Source organism: Lepisosteus oculatus, chromosome 6, assembly GCF_040954835.1.
Source record: "Lepisosteus oculatus isolate fLepOcu1 chromosome 6, fLepOcu1.hap2, whole genome shotgun sequence".
In the NCBI taxonomy this organism is placed as follows: Eukaryota; Metazoa; Chordata; class Actinopteri; order Semionotiformes; family Lepisosteidae; genus Lepisosteus; species Lepisosteus oculatus.
The window spans coordinates 21,927,826-21,951,697 of NC_090701.1; the positions used below are offsets into that span (position 1 = coordinate 21,927,826).

The window sequence follows — 23,872 nt, forward strand, 5'->3', positions numbered from 1 at the left end:
TAGCCGTGCTGCACAATTTACAGGTTCTGTTCATTATGTCTTAAGATTAGTCAGCTAAACAAATGTCTGGAGGCAATCACTTTTGAAACAGTGCTTGAAAAACAATAACCAAATTGACATTATGCCCCATTATTGTTTTTTACACATAAAAATGAAACTATGGGTTTTAGGGGAATTTTGATCCTCTGCTCTCAAGACAGCAGAAACATTTAGTGCAGACTTAAAACTTGAAAGATATTGACTGACTAACCCTGGCCATTGCCTTACTCTCAACAGGAAAACTGGGAGTAGAGAAAACACACAGAAATATTTGATGTTTGGGGGCAGTTTTGTTTAACTTCCCACACCTACACAAGCTTAGTGGGAGCAGAAATACTCTTCTGCGAGCCAGAGGCAGGAACACAAAGTCCCAAGCATTAGAATGGATTTAAATTTCAGAGGCCATTTTGAACTTAAGCAGAGGTACTCATCTCAGATCTCTTAAGACAGGAGGAAGGGCTCTAGTTTCAGAATCCGCAGAGGAGGAGTAAGACACACTGTTCTGAAGACCAGAGGACTTTGTTTACTTCTCACAGACTACATGGGGCTGCAAGCATTTCATGGGATATGTATAACTCACTAGGTGGCAGTCTCCAACCAGAAACTCATCTCTTAGTAATTTTTACACAGAGAAACATAAAGAAACATGACTTTTGTTTGGCATCACCGAAAATATAATTTTGCACTCACCACAATACTAACAAGTGCGATGAACAGAATTTATTAACTTGGAGTGCACAAAATGTAAAATGAATATGAAACTGTCACACCTTGAACTTTAAAGATGAGCCAACTGGCCCTTTACCACTAACACTTTACTCCCCTTATACTACCTTATTATTAACACTGTATAGTTTCTTTTTTTCTAGGAAGTATCAGAGTCCCAAATAGTCTAAATATCTCCATACGTGCTACCACAGTTCATGTGGAAATAGGGCAACCTCGCAGATATCAAATCTGGTAAGTACTCCAGGGGAACAGCACAGCTGCCAGGAGTATATTCAAAACAGTACATTTGATATTCACAGGAGACAGCAAAAGGGGTAATCACATCACTTATGTTAAAGTGCAGAAAGATCTCAGCAATGGTGCAACGTTTGACAGTATGATGTGGCATTTCCTTTTAATAGGTATGATCACACAGTAGTGTGGCAGTGAAATGCCTCACACACAAAGCATATTCTAAGATGGTCGAGTGGATAATTGCATCCTGAAAGGTAAAATAGTAAAATAGTTTGCATGTCGAACCTTCTTCGGGTGTATGGAACAGCATTAAATCAATCTTTACATGTGTCATTCGAAATCTTATGTTGGAGCAGCTTTCCACTTTAACCTCTTCAGTATACCAAGACATTTTGTAATGATTAGAAAATAAAAAGTGGGCATATACATAATAAAGATGTTTGCATACTCGTTGCAATCAGTTAAAGACAAATAATCTTTTCTTCAGTAGAAAAAGTAAGACTCAAACTATCAAAATAGTATAATACGTTTGTTTTTTGTAAATCTCTTTTGCTGTGTACACTTTCATTAAAATACAGCACTGAGTGTGTACTGATTCTTTATTTATTAAACAGGAGAACAGAAAATGCTAATAAATATGAAAACCGGGAGGTTTCCCTTTTTTTAAGCAGTTATTTCCGTTCTCTCGCCATTTTACAATTCAAGATACAGTAGTTTTATTGATAAAATCATTCTAAAAGGCACTTCATTCAGCTCATTTCCCTACTGTTAACATTTGGACACATTTGTGGAGAGAGCTAAACTAATCCACCTTTATATGCGGAATTTTGATTGGTTTAAGCATGCCTTCTTACTCTTGTAAAAATGCTACACCCTGTCATTTTATTCATTGTTATCCAATGCTTTCCATGTTTTCTGTGCAGTTATAGTATAAGCTTCTTGGCCAGGTCTTCAATGTAAATGAGAATTTGTTCTCAATTGACTTCTCGTCAAATACATGATTATGTAGACAATTGTGTATATTTACAGAGAAGCTTTCCCCTGAAATATGGAAAGATCATGCAATAAGTAGTGAGTTGCATGTAGCACTCTAAATCTCATGTTCTGGGAATAATCAGATTATAATAGGAAAAATCTGGAAAATATATTTTGGCAAGCTGTTCTCAAAGAATACAAAGAAGGCACCACTATGGGGAGCTACTGTACAACATAAGACAACCCCAGTGTGTTGGTGTGTGACTTTTGTCATTACAAGTGAAGAATGACTCCAATTTATGTTAATCCAACACTAAAAAGATATTGTTTCAGTGAGCTGGAAAGAATCATATTTTAGATGTTAAAAGAGTGGAAAAATACTGTTCATTGTCTTACTGGAAAAAGGGATTTTTGCTTTTAAAAAAAGTTTCCAAATATGACATTTTATTTAAAATAAAATCTGGAAAGAACTGGGATGGGAAGTGAAAGGTGAGTCTTAATATGTTTTTCTTACTGGCTCTGTAATAACAAAACAGAGTATCTTCTCCTGTTCTGCTGATGAGAAGCAGCTGGTTTGAGTTAAATGGAACCTTCTCTCACCATTGTCTCTAACCACTGTCAGAGCGCTACAGAACAGCAGGAGGCCTGGTCTGAGGGAAAGTGTACATACAGTGATCTTTCCTCAGCTACTTTACAGCATCTCTCCATTTCAAGTTCTCTTTTCAAAGTGTTAATGTGTCTGGGCCGGGCCAGTTTCCAACAAGTTCTCACTTCAGGATGGGTCAGCGAGAAAGGAATAGAATTGTAAATCGACAAGTAATTCATGATGGTGAATGTATCTATGCTGCCCTGTTTAGCAAAATGATGTCCACTTGAAAAGTTTTGACTTCTTTTGTGTAAATACTGTACCCCCTGTAAGATTCAATTTATGGTGGGAGGCTCTATTAAAATTCTTATATGGGATCTCATACATGAAGAGTGACCTTCTTTCACCAGACCTAAGAAAGAACATAAGTTTACAAAAAGAAGGAGAACATTGGCCCATCTAGTCCATTGGTACTTTGTAGCTGGCTGGCTGGGGATCTCATACAGCCATTTCTTGAAAGAAGCCCAAGGTATAGACAGCCGGATAGCTTGTTCAATGCTTCAGCAAGTCTAGGGAAGAAGTGTCTTGTGTTCTTAGCTTCAAATGTACTTCAGTGTAGTTTCTGCTAGTAGGTGTTTCACCATGGATTCTGAAGAAGCTCATTGGGTTGACTTTGACAATGCCTTTTGAGGATTTGAATACTTGGATCAGGTTCCCTTTATAAAAAAGTCACTGGGTAGGCTGGGAATGGAACCTGGGTCAACTGCTCAGAAGGCAGCTATGTTGATCCTGATAGCCTTCCTAACTAGAATGTACGACAAGCCAATACTTAAGCAAAAACAGTGAGGGTGAATTTTTCTTACCACTCACTGTGCAAATGGATTAGCACATATGGTGTCAATGATAGCACCTGTACACTGTTTTTTCCACACAAAAGTTTGTGCCGTGGACTGAGACATGCTTATTTTAAATTATTCACAGTTGAGCTTCTTTGAGGAAATGGGGTTGAATGTAAAAAAATATCAAAACGGAGCACTAAATAATGATACATAAATATCCGGGGAAATAAGAGCTTTCCGTGTTTTGTGGAAACTATATTTAAGTCTGACAGATTACTACAGAGAGGCTGCCATTTTCCATATGACGAACGGAAAACAGATAGAACCGCATTCTGGGGATGAGCCCACCTGAGACTCTGCCAGGCTTTCTTCTGCAGTAAAACCAGCCAACGCTGGCGATCAGACCTTCATTACAGACTGAGAGGAACCAGAACTATGATCAACACACCAGTCTCCAAACTCCAGAGGACAGTGTGACAGCTTAACAGCATTCTGATTTGTAGTTTTATTGCATGCTACTGCTAGCACTCATCAGATCCCAGTGGAAAATGTGCTCCCCCTTAACATTCACAAAACCGAATTTAGTTTTTCTCTTTCTTTTGTTTATCCACCTGCTATTTTTATTACTAAATGTCAGACATTCATGTCAGTCCTGTAAAGCTCAATGACACACCAGAATCTTTTTCACTTGCACTAATTTCCTATTTGGAAAAATGGTAGTTTCCAATATTCATTTAAGCTTTTATTTTTATTTTTTAAAGAAAAAGCAGCTGGTAATTATTTAAAGATGCCTACAAAATGGTGACCCTAATACTTGAATCCTAGTTAGTTTGATATGACTGTATTGACAGAATGAAATCTTGTTGGTGTTTGTTAAATAGGGGGCATTCTCTGTACCTCCAACTATCTCTGTTAGTCACAGACCCCTTGAAAAGAGGACTGCTTCAATTTATAGCGAACAGAGTACTGTTGAAACTGTAATGCACATTTGGGTAGCACTAAAGACTGCAACGTGATAAGAATACTGAGACAATGCTAGCTGGCACAGGAAAAGAGTTGGCCTTGATGTTACTCTGCTTGAGAAGCACTGTTTGTCACCTTAAAGGAAGTTTTCTGTGTATTTTAACAAACTCCCCTGCTCTCACTATGTGATGGCAAGGTTTCTATGGACATGGGGGTCAGTGTTTGCAAACAGCATTTGGGGAAAAGTCATTTTAAGGACACAGGTGAGTTGCTCATTGGAGGAAAAACAGGTGTGACAGGATTCCAGTGACAAAGGATGGCAGGAGTTGCTTTGATTAAAATAGAATCCCGTGACATTTGACTGTCCCTCTAAATTACAGTGGAGTGGAGTGATGGGATGAAGTCATTAGCTCACGAAGTTCTCACATTCCCTGGTGGAAAGGCAGCTGAGGTGGAGAGAAATGTAGTTCTTAGCTTTTTGAGGAAAACAAAATTCACTCAAGGATGGAATGAAAGGCTTTTGGGTAAATTAAGTTTGGTTGGAGATTAATGCAATTTGAAGGCATTGTGGTTTAAACCCATTAAGTAGAAAAGCTGTTTTCTTTGATGTGCAAAATGAGCACAGGACAGGCTTGTTGTTCATTTATGAAAAGATTTTTAAAGAAAGAGCAGGAAATTTTCATTTTATCCTTCAGGAGAAATACTGTAAATAACAGAACTTCAAAGTAAGAGACGATGAACTGCAAATAACCGAGGCAGTGAGAAATTAAATACAAAAAAAATTCTGTTTAAACAAATACTGAAAGAAAGATGACATTACATTTCTGCTCAATTTTCCATTAAGGTTTACACAAGATGGGCAGTGTGCACAAACGCTGTCACAACATATAATGCTGTAACAATTTTTCATTTTTTTGCCCATTTTCTTTAAAAAACAAAATGATCAAACAGGTTATTTAATTCAAAGAACACATCACTGAGTGACGCCTCTATTTTATACAAATAAACTACTGTAGCTGACTGTGGTTGGAATTGTACACTTTAGTTTATTAATGGTACAGAGTTGGTTGGGGTAAAATTGCTTGCCAGGTTCCCCAATTTCCCATCAAAAGAGCAACCAGTGAGATTTTCTTGGCTCACGCAGGCTCCTGTTGATGAACGACGAAGGATGTCTCTCTCCTCCAATGGGCTCTGAACCTCTTATAGGTCCTTGCAGAGCTTGTAGTGTGTCAGAAGATAAATGACTCAAAGGATAGGTGGGTCGGAGGAGCCTGTCTGCACTTTCTCATATTCCCCATGTAGGTGAAAAGGTCATTGCTGTAAACCAAGCCATAAAGATGCAACAAGAACTCCCTAAAAGACCAGTTTTCGGAACAAACAAGACTGACAATCAGACTGGACAAGGATAAATATGGTAGCAAATGTCCTAACCCCACTTTAGACCAGAGTCCTAATCTTACTCTACTCGCTATAGTTGTCTTGGGTGTTTTTAGTTTTAGTTTACCACACCTTAATATGCAGTAAACATTGTACAATACTTAAAATACTACAAGTATGCTTTTAGCGAGTCCCGGACAGATACAAATAGTGATTCCAAAATGGGAGAGTCAAATAATTGGTTACTCTAAAGTATTTTAAAAAATACCAGTGCAATAAATTATGCTCACACCTGATAACCCCACTAAGTGTATTGTGTATGATCAAGTATAGATTCATTGCTTCACTACATTAATTATAACTACTTTTTATAATTAATCTCATCTTTAACTCAAGTGTCTGTGTAGCATACAGGGCATATCCTTTAGAAAAGGATAATTCAAGTTAAATTAGCAAAGAAGATGATGTTCTTTGTCTCAGATGGGGTTTACTGTGTGAAATGGACTATTTTTGCTGAAAGTGAGTAACAGATCCAGAGCTATTCACTGACACAGATATTTTAGAAGCTGTAAGGGAGGATGATGCCCCACAGTTGGCATGAGACTGCAGGAATGATGAGGCCAAGGTTAGTATTGCTGAGCAGCCGAAATCTGCATGGGGTGTACTGTACTTTGGACCTCTAAAGCTGTGATGGCCTGATCTGAGTTTCTGGATTTCTGAGGAGCAGGCTGTGGTTAGTCATCAGGTAGTGAAAGAGAAATTCTTGGCTGAAAGGAAAGAAAAAGAGGAGACAGAGCCTGAGAGTAGAGTTTTAAATGGTACTCCAGTTGATCCTTTGTCTGGAACTCCTGCAAGCTGGCTAAATAGACGAATTGTTACGGGCACACCAGGACATCGTTAATTTTTAACAATTAAAATTCCACGTGTGACCTGCTTTTTAAACCCGTCTCAGTCCACACCCCTGCACTTGGTTTGTACAGTTTCCTCTGTCTCCTGAGCTCGCCTGCTATCAGCGATCCTCCTAGAAGCGAAATCTCTATTTAGCCCTTTTGGAATCGTTCGCCTTCTCCATTTTTCTAACGAGACCGACCTGCACAGGGTTCTCCATTCAGTCTCGTAACACTAAATATGTTTCTCTATTAAACTCTGTATGTACAAAACCTCAGTGTCAACACAATTCTTAAAAAAAAATGAATTTCTTCTTATTTCAATCTAAGGACTAAAGTGAACAAGAAACAGACTGCTATTATTATATTACCGTCACTATAAGACAACATACTGTACTTTACAGTATTATCAACAGATATTGCTGTGTAATGTCTATATCTGAATTCAAATAATTGATACAAACCATATTCAATACATCACAGTTCCAAAGGGACATTGATTTAATAAGTACTTCATAAAAAAATACTAATTAGAACTATACTAAATTGAATTTAGAAAAAAAGAGTAAAGCACAAAATATTGCAATCAGACACAGATACTTAATCCTCTATAGCCTGCTATGTATGTTGGGACTGAATTGCCAAGAAGGTAGTTTATTGCTATTGGTGTGAACAAGTGAACAAACATGCAGACTGCTTGTGTTATCTCCTCTTAGAGACAAGGCTGAGGATAGTGGTGAGCTCCTCCCCGTTTCATCGTGTCTACATCGATATGTCTGTGGACTTGCTCTTGGCTATGCTTGAGAATGAATAGACAGCTTTGGTGCAGCAGGGACATGCTCAGATCATTGTCTACAGTTCCCCACCTACAGTGACCTTGACATTTTTGTTTCTTTTATTACTGGTTTATTAAAATGTCACTTAGAGCTGGGATTTATGTATAGGCTTAGGTGTCAAAGGACTTGGCTCTGTTATATCAGCTGCAATCATTTCAGCTGCTGGGAATATATATATCTGCCAAGCCTGGTCCTGAATGGAGGAGAAGAAAAGGGAAAAGTTCAGGGGCAGTGAGTATAGACCTGGAGTTGGCTGGAGACCCTGCATTCTGGAGTGCACTGTAGTGAAAAAGAGTCACACCACTCCCACTGCCTGCATAGAATTTGTAACTATAAATAATAGTAATGTTTTATTTTAGGTGAACATTATGAAACATGTATGAGTTGCATTCGATACACATATGGCTAGCCAGTACAGTGCAGATTTTTGTGAAGGCCCTATTACATGTTCTCAGTAACACTTAATACTTCACATTGGTTAGCATTGCTGTCTCACAGCGCTTGGGTCCTGGGTTCGTGGGAGTCTGTCTGCATGACATTTGCATGTTCTCTACATGTTCACATGGATTTCTGCCAGCTGCTCCAGTATCCTTCCAAGGTCCAAAAACATCCTGGTACAGTAGGTTAACTGGCTTCTGGGAAAACTGGCTCTGGTGTGAGTGTGTGAGTGCGTGTTCGTGTGTGCTGTGTGATGGACTAGTGACCCATCCAGGGTGTACTCTGCCTCATGATTGCAGGGATTGGAAAGTGGTTAGAAAATGGATGGATGTGTGCTTTATAGGTATCATTAATAAACCATACATTAGACAATTGTATTTGACAAACTTGCATTAAGTTATTTTTTGTAATAACCTGTGTGCATCTCATACCATACTTTTGAAATAAAACTGTTGAGTGGACTCAACTGCCCTTTGGGGAGAAAAAAAACTTCTAGGAAACATTGGTTGTATGTTTTGGGTCTTCAAAAAACAAACTGAACGTTTTAAAATGTTTCATCATTTGAGAAAATGTGTCAAAAGACGGGTGCCATTTGAATAGCATTTTGAAGTAATGAAATTCCTCACGACAAAGAAGAACAACATTTTTCACAAAAAAAAATATTTTTGTGTTCATACAAAATACTGTACATATAGTCATTCCATTTTCTGCTTAATGCCAGTATCCAAAATAAAAACACAGAAACAGTCCGGTTAAATTGCTAACCCAATTTAACGAACCACACTACTAAATGTAATTTCGTTCAAGTAATACTTCTTTAATATGGGTTATTTGAGCATGAAATTAATTTGCCTGAAATTGATTCACCTAAAAAGGGTTCCAGCTCAGCTGTTAAACAGAAATTTAACAATACATAAATTACGTTTTTTAAATTAACATCTGTTTTCAATAGTTTTTACTAAGAAATGGCAATGTGGCACTCCTAACCATATAGCATTGGCAGTTCACACATAGCTTTATTTCATTAAACGCAAGGACTGTATACAGTGAATGTGTAGGAATGCTCTTGACATAATGCTCAAAGTTTTCAGTTATTTGTAGTCTATTATTGAGATTCCGATTATTTCGTGATAAAATACCAACTTTACTTCAGTAGTCATTTCACATGAAACACGTGTTTGATTTACAGACTATTTAAATTAGAAGTATTGAAATGCCATATAAAGTATTTCGTAAATAATACTTCCTTATAATTTAATTTTTCACGAAAGTTCTCACGAAAAGATTCATTTCATTTGTATAAACGGCCACCATAACTAAGCAATTTTTATTGAATCTCATAGAAGTGTTTAAGATTCCAAGCAGGCTTTCCAATAATCCGACCAAATATTGGATTGGATTTCCTTGTGGGATTTATGACATTTTGTGAATCTCGGAAAGCCATCCATATACATATTGTCTACCTTTTGCTTTAACCTGAAGACGGAAATCTAAATTAGGAAGTTAGGATTTGCACAAAGTTCTTAAACGAAACGTATGTTGCTGTAGTTGTAAAGCCGTGTGTTCGTTAAAGTCTGGGCGTTGAGATAGCCCAGCCAGTGCCTCGCAGCTATATTTATCAGACTCTCTGTCCATAAAAGGTCGTGACTGGGGCTTCGACATTCCACTGACTGCAAGCATTATTTTTGTTCTGTGGACCGCAGTCCAGTCCACAGCCGTGCACCTATTCACCGCTTTGTCAGGATTCAAAGTTTGTTGGCCCGCGTTTTAAGTTCAGCTTCTTTTTTTTTTCCTGTAGCAACTTTGAACATTTTAGCTTTGGTAAGTGCAATACTTATATTTAAAAAATTGTATCTCTCGTGATTCCTAAATTGTAACCAATCTATCAGTTGGTCTCATCATCATTATTATTATTATTATTATGCGATGTGTGCTAATTAACGCTTGACATAAACCACAAGTACGAAGGATCAGGTAGATGAGGGGCCATCTGAGCAAAACGTATATGCGTATAGGAATAACCATCAACGATATTTTGATCTGGTATTTAAACTCTAAAAATCTAATTTCAGCAATGCGGCCATTGATAGCACTTGTGGTTTATTAAGAAAAGATAACCCCAGTGACAGTACTGGAATGTCTTTGAGGTGTTTCGAGTGTGGCATTAAGATCTAGCTCCGGCTATTTCTTGCTTTTAATGAGATCTTCTTCTGGTGTGGATGCAGAGCTTGGCACTGAAGCAGGACCCGCAGAAGACTCGGAATAAAGATCGCGTTTGGAGTCGCTCAGGATGTCCTCGGGGTCTTTACCGTTCTACCAGAAACATCACCGGCATTATGACCGCGGGTACCGCAGCACCGCCGTGGAGTCCACCCTCAGTCAGTACCATGTAGAGCAGAAGAGCAGCGCGTCGACCCGCAGCGCAGGGTGAGAGCGCCGCTGGCCTTTTACTGTACGCAGTTCAACATAATACGCAGGGCTGCTGGTTTGTACTGTACATTACAGACGGGTCCAATTGGAATAGGTTTAGGTTTTCGTATTCCAGTTTGTTTGTTTGAGTGATTAGTTCTCTTTATTTTTTTTCTTAGTAATGTTTTAACATTTGCTAGGTTATTGGTAAATTGAATTTTAAGTATGATTACCAAGTTGTGAATTACATTTCTTTCTCGGAAGAAGAAAGTAATAGTTGACTTTGGGGTGGATAGCGTAATAGGATGTTACTATTTCATTCACATTGTTTACAAATGTGTGTAGTCCATGTGGACTGGGACTGGGAAACATAATATGTTTTTTTTTAACGATATTACACTCATTAGCTTGTAAACATGCCTTGATGATCCACAGACACTGACGTTCTAGAGTGTTTTGAATTATTCTGCAAAGAGTAATGCTTTTAATAACAGGTTTCTATGTGTGTAAACCTGGCAATATTTTGACAGAAGTCCTGCACATTTTCTTTGAAAACAGAGCCATAAACCTTGCTACCTCCTCCCATCTGTAGTCCTGTGAAGATAGCTGACTGTAAAAACACAGAAGCTCAGAATGGGTATAAACCCTCAAGAGGCACGGACAACACAATTTTTACATCCTGTCAGCTACAGGTTAAATGTCAGGAACAACACTATTTAGCATTATTTTGTCAAAGGCATTTCACTTTGCAAATTTTATACCACTCTGAAAGAATGCCCCTGAAGTATGGATGTCCTTCAAAATTAATCAGCATCCAACACCTACTTCATCATTAAACAGTACATATGCTATAATCCTCAGTGATGAATCCACTGCATAGCACTTTTGAGTCCAAATAGGAGTCAAACAAGGGCCTGTCATCGCCACAAATCTATTTTTAGTATTTATGAGTGATATAAACCATTTGATAAGACAAGGCTGAAGCTGGAATGCAGTTGATTTACTGAATGGATGGTGAATTATTTAATCTCCATTGACTCCAGATGAAAACTGAACCACCCCATCCATTGCTGATAATGCTGCAGTGTGTGCCTTGACTGAAATCTTCTACAGAAAACTGTAATATACTGTATTTCAAGGCACACGAGAAGATGGAAAGTCCCTTTTACATTCAGAAGACCAAAGTCCTTATTTTGAAATCTTCAAATGCAAGTTTATCTGGTGTATAGGGAGTGCTTCCTGTACCTTAGGGTTAACTTGCACAGACAGCTGATGTTGAAAATGATGCTGAAAAAGAGAAGCAGGTTTTTGAGGATTACAATGCTAAAACTGTAACCAAACTGACAGACTACTGTGAGGTTATCATTCAAACCTTACAGTACAGGACTATTACAGCATACAGGAACCACATAAAAGGATGGAAGGACTGTTCTTGTGTTGTTTTTTTATCATTTTAGATGACAGACACACCAACATCAATGTTTTCACCCAAGTAGGCACCACAAACATTAAAGCTGTGATTATCTGTCACCAGCTCCATTAGGTTTGTGGTGGTGTCTGGATGTTTAACTCCAGGGTCCTAAAGTAGGTTCTCTTCAGCTAGCCCACCCAAGACAATCACACCAGAGGAGAACAGACGTGTTTCAAAAATCTAATAAAAGCAAACATGAAGACATGCAGCATTAGGGCCAGATGGGAAGGAGCCCAGCAATTTGACACCCAAAGTTGCCAGAAACACAGAAAGTTGCCAGGAATCAAGATGAGAGCAGTGAAGAGAGGTCACCATGGCCTCATTAAACAACCTTGACCAGATATCTCCCATGACTACAAATATCAAACTTGTTCCCTTGTCAGACCCCTTCAGGTTCACGGAAGACAGTCATGCACAACCGAGAGGGAGAGCCAATGGATGATTTGTGACTTAGGAGGGGAAATAAGCAGTGCAGTGCTGGCATAATGATTTTTAGGATTCAAGACAAACTGATGAATATACATTCTGATGAGTGAGGCTGGAGAAGTCACAGGACTCCGATAAGAGTGAGTGCAAAAAAAGGTGCATTCCATTCACCTGCAGGTAGCTGATTCCACAACAGGAACGTGAGGAATGAGAATGAGCTGGGAGATGAGAGAATGACAACATTGGAACACTTACTGGTGAGAAGAGGCGGGCTGATCAGTTAGCTGACTGACCTGAGAATCTCATCCAGCTGCTGCTTGAAGAAACCCTTCAGGATGGTCTTCAGTAGTTTGACGTTCTCATCTTCTCCAGCAACTGATAAAGCTTTGCAAAAAGAAGTGATTCTCCTGTTTGCACTCCAAATGTTATTATTCATACTCATGACTTTATGTTCTTGTTTCTCTATTGAGCATAAAGTAGACCTTTGGAATGACGTTGCCAATAGTTTTCACTATGCTGAATACCTGCATCAAAGTCTACCTTTAAACTCTGTTGCTGACTAACGCAATAACTGTTCCAGTTACTGTATTTTCATCTCTTCATTATTGCTTTTAAACTAGGCATTATTCGGGTTGCTCTCTAGAGAAACGTACAACCAAGTGGCCAGAAGAAATTGAGTGTTGAGGTCAAGATGAGAGGGAAAGGGAGAGATGGGATATAATAAGGAGTAATAGAGAATCAGTAATAGAGAACAACCTTTGATGTCTAACATTCAGTCATTTACTTATTCCTGAAATTTTATTAATGGCCAGATTATATTTTTTATACTTATTGCAAAACATTGTCATAACACAATGCAAAAACAAATGTCTGCCCCACATGATGCACATTTGTTTTTTCAAGAAATCCGTCAGGATCTAAATGTATGGTGTACAAAAGTTTAAGAAATGACAAATACACTCTCAGAAAATGAGTTTCTGAATAATTCAGTCAAATACACTTTGATTTATTTCTACTGAAAATGACTTTATGCTTATCAATGAAATGTTAACCACCATAGTACTTTTACTTTATCAATATTTAGTATTTTGTATTGTAGAAATAGATTGTTCCATTTTTTTGTCAATATGCATATTTAAATACATTTATTCTAAAGAATATAGATAATCATTTTCATAATCTACTGTATATTATCAAACAAAAAATAAATCTTTCAACAGAGGAAAAATATAAATATGTATGTATTATGGCCACTACATAATGCTTAAAAATGAAAAATATTTTATAAATACATCCAAATGGCAGTTTTATTGGCACAGTTTATGTTGCAATAACAGTCTCCTACAAGCTTTCTGGAGACCTACAGTACTAAGGTGTTCTTTAAGAGGAAGGCCTCGGTATATTAAGATGTGTCATGTAGTGTATGTTGCTGTAGCAAAAATAGGCAATACTGGACAATTCCTGATGACAATAGACAATGAATCTGAGATATGATCAAGTTTGTGCTGTTGTTAAGCTGATTGTACATACTGTAGCTCCCATCAAAATTTGTACAGAAAGCTGTCATTGGTTTAGACATTTTTCCTTTTGTATTTGTATTATGAGGTACCATATTTTTGTATGATCTCATGGTTTGCACATGGGTATTGTTAAAGCTATTGAAATAGCTGTTTTTTGTTTCCAAGATGTCTTCCAAGTACTGTTCATGGGAATGTTGATTACCCCTGTAATGATGGGGCCTGTGGGACAATGAGTCACATGGTAAGCTGAGTACATAAATAAGTTGTGTTTTCTCTGGTTTATTATTGTTAGCCTAATGGAAAAAGACTCCTTATTTCTTGCTGAGCTCAGGTTTGCTATTATATTGTAGCGCTTTCGGGTTCATGTGGGTATGTGCCCTAGCCACTCCTGCCTCAGGTCGTCCCTTCACCGCTGGGGCGCAAACCCAGGCCTCTGTCGTCACTCCCCAGGGAACCAGCCAGTTGAGCTAAAGGGAGATCTCCCCTCAGCCCGTCGGCTGAGGTCCCTGCTATTCACAGGGAAGGGCGGTGATGTCACCGCACTGGTAGGCCGGCTCTCACAACCTGTAATGTTGGCCGTATGCGTTACAATATTAACATGAAAGTTATATTTGGATCATCTCATGAATTTGAAAGCGGTAATGGGTAGAATGCAAATAGCAGATGTAATTATTATTTATAGTACAGTAATAATGTGGAATGGAGATTAACATGTCCAGGTGGCATTCTGGAATGGGTGTTAATGTGAAATTCCTCACACTGATTTATCTCTTTTCAACCCCCCCCATAATCAATAATCATAATTCAAGATGTTCTAAAAATGGGGTCTTTTCTAAGCTGCAGGAAACTATTGTAAACAAGATAAAGCATTAGTAACATACAGAAATGTTCAGATTTCTCTCTGTAGCACAAAGCTTCACATGGCTAATTAATTAAGTTAATTAATTACGTCTTATGTGTGACTACAGTACATATTCTTCCACAGCCCCGCATCATATGAACAGTAATGTATGAGTGTGTTCAAGAGTTTTGTGAGGTCTTTGGAGAGAACCCTGATCTTAAGAGTCTTGATGTCACCAATGTATCAGAAATATTTATTTGCAAGTTATACAATGACTTGAAAAAGTATTCAGATCTGTCTTATGGTATTCCATTTTGTGAAATTGCAGAATCATAAATACATAAAATGTTGTTCCAAAAGTAAATGATCAAACTGAAGACTACTGAGTTGATTGAAATGTCAGCAAAAACCAAAGAGAAAAAATGCAATACGTTGACAAGTCTTTTAGGATCAGTCTGTAACTGTATACACTGATTTGGTGTATTTGGTGCTCATTATTCTTAGTAGATGTGCTTGAGTTGTCTAGCATTGCTTAGGGGGAACTCTTGGGCAAAGCAGTTTTTAAATCTTCCTCTTCTCAATAGAATTGAAGTCAGGACTTTGACTGGGCCACTCAAGCAATTTGAATTTTCTTGTTCTCAAGCCAATTTGGCCTCATACTTTGTATCACTGTCCTGCTGAAAAGTATTTTTTTTTGTCACAGTTTTAGATCTGTAGTAGGTTTTTCTTTTAAGATGCGTTAGTACTCTGCCCCATCTATGTCCCTTATTAATCTGGATAAACTTCCTACTTCCCGTTGATGAGAAGCAGAACTACAGTATAACAAAATGCCGCCATTACCACGCTTGACTGTAATGAATGTGTTGACTGACAGATGTTGGGTATGTGCCAGCAAACTTGCATTTAGACCAAAAGGTTACTATTTTACTATTTTTGACCACAACACTTTTTTCCACGTGTTTGTAGTATCACTTTGGTGCTTTGTTGCAAACCACATGCAGGATTTGAGATGTTTTTGTCAGTTCCCCTTATTTCTGTAGTGACAGGGATATTATTGACTCACAGACATTTTCTCAGCTACTGTCTCCTGTAACTGTTTCATTGTTGCTGTTGGCCTGATGGTGGTATCACTAACTGGTTTCCTCCTTCCCCCTATGCTCGGTTTGGAAGAACAGCTTGATCTAAGCAGTCTCTTGGTGCTTTCCATTTATTAATAATTAACTTCACCATGCTCAAAGAGATTTTATCTTTGAAATGATTTTATACCGTTCCTGATCTATCGCTTTATACAACTTTATTCCTGAGTTATCGAGTTTGAAAACAGCAGGGGTGAATCATTGCTTATTAGCTGACTGAGGCCTCTGCATACTATCGTGTGACTCCTTTGCACTTAAATTAATTTAGATTCACCAAAACAAAGAATTTTTAATACGCAGGCAATCCAGTTTTAAAAATCATTAAATATGTTCCTCTTTCTGTTTGTTTCTTGCTTTGAATACATGAAGTAGATTGTGATGTAACAAATATCTATCACCATGTCAAAGTGTCAGGACAACAGGCTTTAAAGCAACAACTGTGCAAGGGCCTGGGTGCTTTAGCAAGACACTGTACACAATTTTAACATCAAAGGACACAAATACTTGTTACCATTTAAGACAAAATAAATGCATGAAGTGTTTGGGGAGAGTTACCATAATGCACAGTAGAGCATAAAAAGCAACATTAAAAGTTTATGGTTCATGGTTAAAATAAAGGTAAAAAGTCTGCTTCAATATCAGTCAATATGTTTGATTGTTAAATGTAATTCCCATATTCAAGCCTAGAGCTTAGTTTCCATGGTAATACGTGAATAGAGCACCCAACTCCCCCTCTAAATATGTGAGTGGGATGCCAGTGCATAGCAGAGTCTGAACAAGAGTCTAGGCGGATCAGAGCCTTGCTTAAAATACAACAGCAGTATCTGCATTGGGAACCTGGGCTCCTACCCCATGAGGTATGAGCACAATATGCTACACTTCCCTCATGTCACAAATTACTTTTTTTTTAGAATAACCAGACTCTGTTCTGGAAATGTGTGACAGGGATGGGGGATCAAGCTGTTTGACCACTTCCTAAAAATAATAAAAAAATAAAATAAAACATTTTTCAGTTATATTAATAAAATGATGGTCACACATTTCTAATATTTCTTTAAATGTTTCCAAAGTAATGATATATTCATTTGTAAATGTTTCTTTCCGGAGAGTGGGTTGCTATGATTTTGTGCCATGGATTCTGTTTTCTTTTACCCCATTTTAAATATCTTCCTCTGATCTCAGATCTGTTTACTTAATATTAGTATAAAGAGTTTTGATGACCCTTCAGGGAGCATTATGGAGTTTTTAATACCTATGTTGCTAATCAGTCCAGTAACAAGATATAGCAAACACTCTCACACTCATTTCCTCATGTACAGTACAGAGCTGTGAATGACATTGCCTAGTCAACACTACATTGCATTCCCGTTGAAGGAACAAAAAGGGATTTAGTTTTTCTTTTCATCAAATAATGATATCAAATATGAAGCTTTGTGTACAACAAGAGCCTGATGTCACAAGAAAATCTTTCAAAGGAATTTATATGATAGTAAGCTATTGTATTTATCTTCCACAGTGCTGTGGAGACACGTAATCATTGATTGAGTGATTAAATGATTGCTTCGAGAATGTTTTTTATATTATAAAACAGCAATCAAAAATTTGTCTGAGTGGAGGAAATCTTTCCGATTCTGTAGAGGAAATATTAAAATTTGTCATATCAACTATGGCTGAAACATTGGATACATTGGCTTACAAGCATGAGGTGTGAGATCCCTGCTTTTAGCACATGATATTGCCAGAAATCTCTCAGTTATCTTTTGAGAAATAAGTTATTGACAATTTATTTTTTGCAGGAGTCAGACACGGGGGCTTCTTCTGTTTTTTACTAAATTCACTAAAGCCACTAATTCGGTGCGCCACAGAAAAGTTATTTTTGCAGTATTACAATTGTTACCAGGAAATTAAAAGTTATGCGGTGTTAGCTTGGTGTTATACCGCTTCGATGTTAATAAAAAAACTCAAGGTTTGGAAGATCGTGAACAAGATGAAATGCAGAAAATGGCACTTATGGAACTGTCTAATCCCCTAGAGCAGGGTTGCCAATTCTGATCCTGGGAGGTCAGTGTATCTGCAAGCTTTCAGTCCATCTGGGATTTGAATAATCTTATTATCAGTATAAGTGGGCCAGTTAGTACCTCTTTAGGTGCTGCTAGTTTAAACGCACCTAACAAAAGCTGCAGAAACACTGGAGTCTGAGATCAGGATTCTGTGACCCTGGTCCAGAGTCTACATTTATACACTAAAGATTAAAATGAAGTCAACATCCCTTTCTGCTTTCAAGAGTAAAGGAAAAAATCTCTAATAATAACAAAGGATCTGCCATGCAGTTAAACACGCGTTATCACTTTGATTTGAAGGAGCTTTAATTATTGTAACTACTTAACCATTGGAGCATAAAATTGTGGTATCTCCACAGGAGAAAGCATTCTTTGTGTCTCACTGAGGGCTGGCCTCAAATATAAAATTAAATATGTTTTGAATTTCCATAGAGATTCCTCGTGTATCCCACAATGCTTTTTCTTCCTGGTGGTACCTCCTAATTTTAAAACTTTGGAGTCATTGTCAGGATAAATAAAGCACAATGCACTTTATTCCCTTGATTTATCTTTTTCTCGTTTGATTTATGAGTCCATGTCTCGTGCTTTATTTGTGACAAAGGGCCGGGTTTTGATTGATGATTGTTCCTAAAGTATGCTGATTTTATTTTGTATTCCATCTCAAGGTGCAATTAAAACTGGTGAAACTATAGACCTGTGTAAAGCATCTTGAGATCTCTCACTCAGTGAAGAATTCTACCTTGCTGTTAATCATTGAGAACTTAATTTGTAGATATACTGCAAGTATTAAGTGGGCCGGAGATTGATACTCGTGATGACCCTCAGAATAGCCTCAGCTATATTGTTCAAGTGTCACTTGCTCCCCGAGTCCCACAAACCCAGCTAAACCTGTTGGTACTAAGAATTCCTCCCAGAGCTCTTACTCTCCTTCCTCTTATGCTAGAGCTGATCTTATACACGAGGGAAGTGGCCAATTCTATACAGAGCCTAACTGCTCCTCTCCCTTCATCGGGAATCTTACTCCTTCTGGATGCCTATACTTTAGTTAGATATGGTGTGTCTGCCCAATACGTTACTTTTGTCTTAAAGCCAGTTCTCAGTACCTCACTGTCCTGTGATTTAAAGTTAAATCAAGGGATATTAAACTACTTATATGAAAATATGTAACATAGACATATAATCCTTTTTATAGGAAGCTCAGTGCACAGTGTTTGTAGTTTATTATTTACCTACATGTAACACTCTGCACTTATCTCTATTCAAAATCATTTCAGGTGTTTGTCTAGTTTCCTATTTGTCTGAGTCATTTAGAATTTTGTTAGCTAGAGTGCTTTTTAATCCTCTTGTTTTGGAAATCATCTGAGAACATGACTAGTTGACTATTTCATTCCCTACATTATGTGTAGAATTTAGACAGAGCAGTGGTTGTAACACAGATCCCTGTAGTACTCCTTTCATCCATCCATTTTTTAACCACTTCATCCAGTTCAGGACAATCAAAGGGCATGCTGTAACGAAAGCGTTCTTTCCGGACCCTATGCAGGCGACACAATCCGGGGATGGGTGAGGAAAACACAGGGAAAAAAGCATGTGGGAGTCAGGAATGAATACAGGGGGCGTGTCCATGGTGCGCTGGTGTTTGGGGGAGGTGTGGCCGAGGCAAATAATCCAGGAATAAGTCCAAGGGGGAATCCAAGAGAAGGCGAAAATCAAAAACCGGATGGTCCATCCAAGACGAACAGAATAAAAATGGGAACCGGGCCAGAACTGGCAGGAACAAGAACTTAAAAGCTTGACGGGACCAGGCGCTTCCAGGTCCGGGACTCGCCTGGTACGGAAACCAATGCAGAGCCCAGAACAGAGTGAGCGTCTGGCTTTTAAGGGGAATTGAAAATGGGGCTGGAACAGGGAGCAGGTGTGGGAGATGAGTAAAGAACAGGGAATGGCTGGAGCGTCCTTAAGAAGAGGGGTTTATAAACGTGACACATGCCCTGGATTGGAAGCCAGTTATTCACAGGGCACACACAGACACAAACACACACACTCACACCAGAGCCAATTTTCCCAGAAGCCAATTAACCTACCAGTAGACCTAGGACTATGGGAGAATACTAGATCACCCAGCAACGAACCCACACGAACACAGGGAGAACATACAAACTTCATGCAGATAGCACCCCAGGTCCAGAATTGAACACAGGGCCTCAGCACAGTTTTATGTCATATATCATTTGTTTTTGACAGACTCACCTTTCCTAAATTCATTTTAAATATCTCCTAAAATCCTATGTGCCATGTGGCTTTTCCTCTAGTTGAGTTCTAATTATCATTTCTGTAATGCATGAAGCATAAATTAGACTGATTGGTCTATAATTACTTGGTTCGGTTATGATATCCTGTCTGAGCATGGGAGCTAGAGTTGCAATTTTCTAGTCAATTAAATTGGGTATTAGGGAGAGCACAGTGGCACAGTAGTTAGCATTGCTACCTCGCAGTGCTGGGGCCCTGGGTTTAATTCCTGGGATGCTATCTGTGTGGAGTTTGTATGTTCTCTTCATGTTTGTGTCGGTTTCCCCTGGGTGCTCTGGTTTATTCCCACACTCTGAAGACATGGTTATAGGTTCAATGGCTTCTGGGAAAATGCGACCTGGTGTGAATGTGTGTGTTTGTGTCAGTCTGTTCTATGTTGCACTGGTGTCCTGTCCAGGTCATTTCCTGCCTTGGGACTGTTGCTTGCCAGGATAAGCGTCAGCCACCCACGACCCTGTATTAGACCAAGTGGTTGCAGGACAATATTCCTGTCCCAGAATCCTTGCACTGGCTTCCTGTGAGGTTTTGTGTCGGCTGTAAAATCCTCATGCTCACCTGGAAGGCTCTACATGGTTTGGCACCTTACTTATCTGATTTATTATCTTCCTGTTTCCCACCTTGCATCCTTCATTCATCTGATTCTGGTCTCCAGTTTGTCCCCCAAGTTCATTCATTCTATGGGTGACAGGGCATTCTCTTGTTCTTGCCCAAAGCTTTGGAATTCTATCCCCAAGGATATCAGCCATCTACCCTGAGTGCGTTAAAATCCAGACTTAGAACTACCTTCTTCAGAAAGGCTTTTATATAATTGGTAATAATAATATTATATTATATTACAATATAGATAATACTATATTTTTACTCATTGCATCTGCTACTGCATTTCTAATCCCTTGGGTTTATTTGTTCAAATTTAGATTTTATCTCCAATCTTTGTTAAAGGTTTCTTTGTTTTAAATGCTTTTTTTTACTTTTCCTGTAAAGCACTTTTAAAAGAAAATGCTTTTAAAGGCATTACGTAAAATAAAATGCATTGTTATTATACCAGTTAGAAAATGGATGGATAGATCATATTACTCCTGTTTTGAGTGAATGTTGAAGAAGTCTTGCTATAGTGTTTAACGCCTGCATACATGCATCTTCTGTACTAGTTCAGTTAAATGTGGAACCTTGTCTTTCCTTAGCCTGAAGCATATTGTCAGTTTCTTCCTTAAAGCATTAAGGAAGGAATGCTTCCTTAATGGAAGAAAGGAAGGTGAGACATTTGGCTCAACTAGCCTGTTGGGTATTTAACACCGGAGTGTAATGTTAATGTAATACATTTGCCATTTCCTTCTCATCTTTAAAATGTTTCCAGTTATCATCTCTGGGACACTTCGCTTCATCTTTGGCTGCTTTAGTACACTTTAATTGGCCATTAGCTGCATCATTAGGTGTATTATCACTAATCGGTGTAATTCTTTTTTGTTAATTGGGGTTTTCATTTGCTGTAACAATCAGAATTTGTAACAGTAAATTGTAAGATTATGTGATTACTTTTCGGAAGCACTCAAACATAATAATTTACAGTCTCACACATGGATTCTAAATGTACAATATACAGTTTATTGATAGAACCAAAACATGCATAACAAGCAACAAATGGAATACATATCTGTGAAATGATCTTCTGTGAACACGAATGCTGATCGTTCTCTCTGGGATTCTGAAGAACAGGGTTAATAACTTCAGAGTGAAAATACGCAACAACTATAATGTGTTACAGTCTAGCTCCTAGGTTTTATCAGTCTCGTATAAGTGAATTATATTTATCAGTCGTTAATCGGCGAGAATGAAATGTATTCCAGTTTAGATAGGGCGAAATCACAGGTTGGCAATTGGCTGAGATGCCATCAGGTTCAGTCCATGTACTCACCCTACAGAACCTCACCTGGTGTACTGTATATTCCTTTGGGTGATGGATAGTGACCTTTGACCTGTGGTTTTGGGAAGAAATCAGCCTGGAGCCCACCTGCACTATATATTATTCTCTTTAGCCACATTCCTGTGCCATCCACAGATAGCACCAGGTCAAGGCCCACAAGATTATTAGAAGTCTTTAATAACACTTAATTCTTAGTGAAATAATAGGCCTTGTCGCTACATTGAAAAAACAAAACATCAGTTTTTAACAGCCAAACGTTGTCTCATAAACTTACAGCATTGTGCAAGAGTTTATTAGGTTTAACTGTTTATTTCTGAGACACCAATGTTTAACATGTTAAATCTCTGCTACAGGATTTATGCCATTCCAGTGAGCTGCATCTTTTTGGCCCTGTAATTAAGGATGCTCATCGTTCATTAACCTGGTCTTCTCAGTGGAATTTTGAGACAAACCATATGACAGGGGCTATTGAGAAAGTATGTTCTGAGTCACGTTTGTGTTGGTCTTGTTCCTGCAGATTGAGAGCTTCCAAGTACTCAAGCGAGGAGAGCAAACTCAGCCCACTGCCCAAGAGAGCCAAGCCAACCTACCTGGCCGTGGACAAAGACAACGAAGTCATCGGTTATGTGGTGCCACTGTTCAGAGGCCGGTGTGTACAGTAATGAGCAAATTACTGCACAGAAACACAAGGCTTCTTCCAGGCAACGTTGTCATTTTTTTGAGTCCTTGTACTGTAAATAAAGGGAATTCAGTACATGAGTCCAGTAGCTCATCAGATCAAAGCTTGTCCTAGTTATAAGAGTAATAAGGGGATGGAAAGTACAATTGCCCCTGGAGTGGGACACTGATGTATCGCAGGGTTTTTCGCACCCATGTGTACAGTTTGGTGGCCAGGAGCAAAGGAGCAGTCTGGGTGATTTACCTTGCTTAAGGACCCAGCGTCAGGGTCTGCAGTAAGGACTTGAATCTTGGTTAGAAATCCGTATCCCTGACTAGTAATCTGCACTGAATAGCTTTATCAATCATCAGTGTGAGCATCTGACTCAGTCAGAGCTTTTTTTCTTTTGTTTCATAAGTCATTCTTGAAGGGCTCTGTTATTTTCAATACATAAAACAGTTATTCATTGCTTTTATCTTGACAATACTTAAGTCATAATAATGTCAATATTATCTTCAAGTAATGTCACTGTTATATTTTGTTGTTTGTTAGATTTCCAGCAGTAGAGTTGTATTGCCATAGTTTCAGTGTCATGCCATTTCAGTTTTTTTATTTTATTTTGCATGTACATCAAAATGCCAGTCCATGTTTTATTTGTCCGCACAACAAAGTATATCACACAATAGCCTGAGTTTTCAACATTTTCATTTAACACTCCATTAAAAATTGCTGCAACTGTACGTATAAAATCAGCTTTTAAAACTGTATATGAACTAGTTTGAATACATCATGGAGTGTGTAACAGATGAACAGTTAAGGGAACATTCAGTGTCTGTCCTCCTTTTATGTTAAATGAATGCTTCTGTTTGTATGATACATTCAGATAATCCAAAGATATTTCTACAGGTTTTCTTCTTTTTGGATTTTGTGCCTTTAGATACAATACGCTTTTGATTCTTGTTAATAGAAAACCTAATAGAACTTTCGAAAGGTTATTATTAGCTCAGTGTGTAATAGATGCTATGGCAAATAGCAGTCATTTGGTTCACCTAGGTTGTCTACACTTAATTTAGTGTATCATTCCACTGTTAGTGTATTATTGTGTATCAATGTTTAGTGTATCATTGTTTCTAAAAAGATCCCGGTGAATCTTTATGCAGAGTTGGGCATTGCAATCATTCCATAAAGCTGATTATGCGACTTTGGGGTTGCCT

At 38.2% G+C, this 23,872-nt stretch overlaps 1 protein-coding gene across 2 annotated transcripts in view; it reads left to right on the forward strand.

Annotated features, from left to right (window-relative positions):
- Positions 1-9,571: 9,571 nt before the first annotated feature.
- myom1b (myomesin 1b) overlaps positions 9,572-23,872 on the forward strand; it is a 70,232-nt gene continuing 55,931 nt past the window's right edge. Inside the window, exons 1-3 of one of the 2 annotated variants that reach the window (XM_015354467.2) lie at positions 9,572-9,724; positions 10,129-10,330; positions 22,518-22,649. In XM_015354467.2, the coding sequence (XP_015209953.1) occupies positions 10,194-10,330; positions 22,518-22,649 (269 nt within the window). In that variant the 5' untranslated portion in view covers positions 9,572-9,724; positions 10,129-10,193. The remainder of the gene's footprint in view (positions 9,725-10,128; positions 10,331-22,517; positions 22,650-23,872) is intronic. The other variant, XM_015354466.2, reaches the window with a different exon arrangement.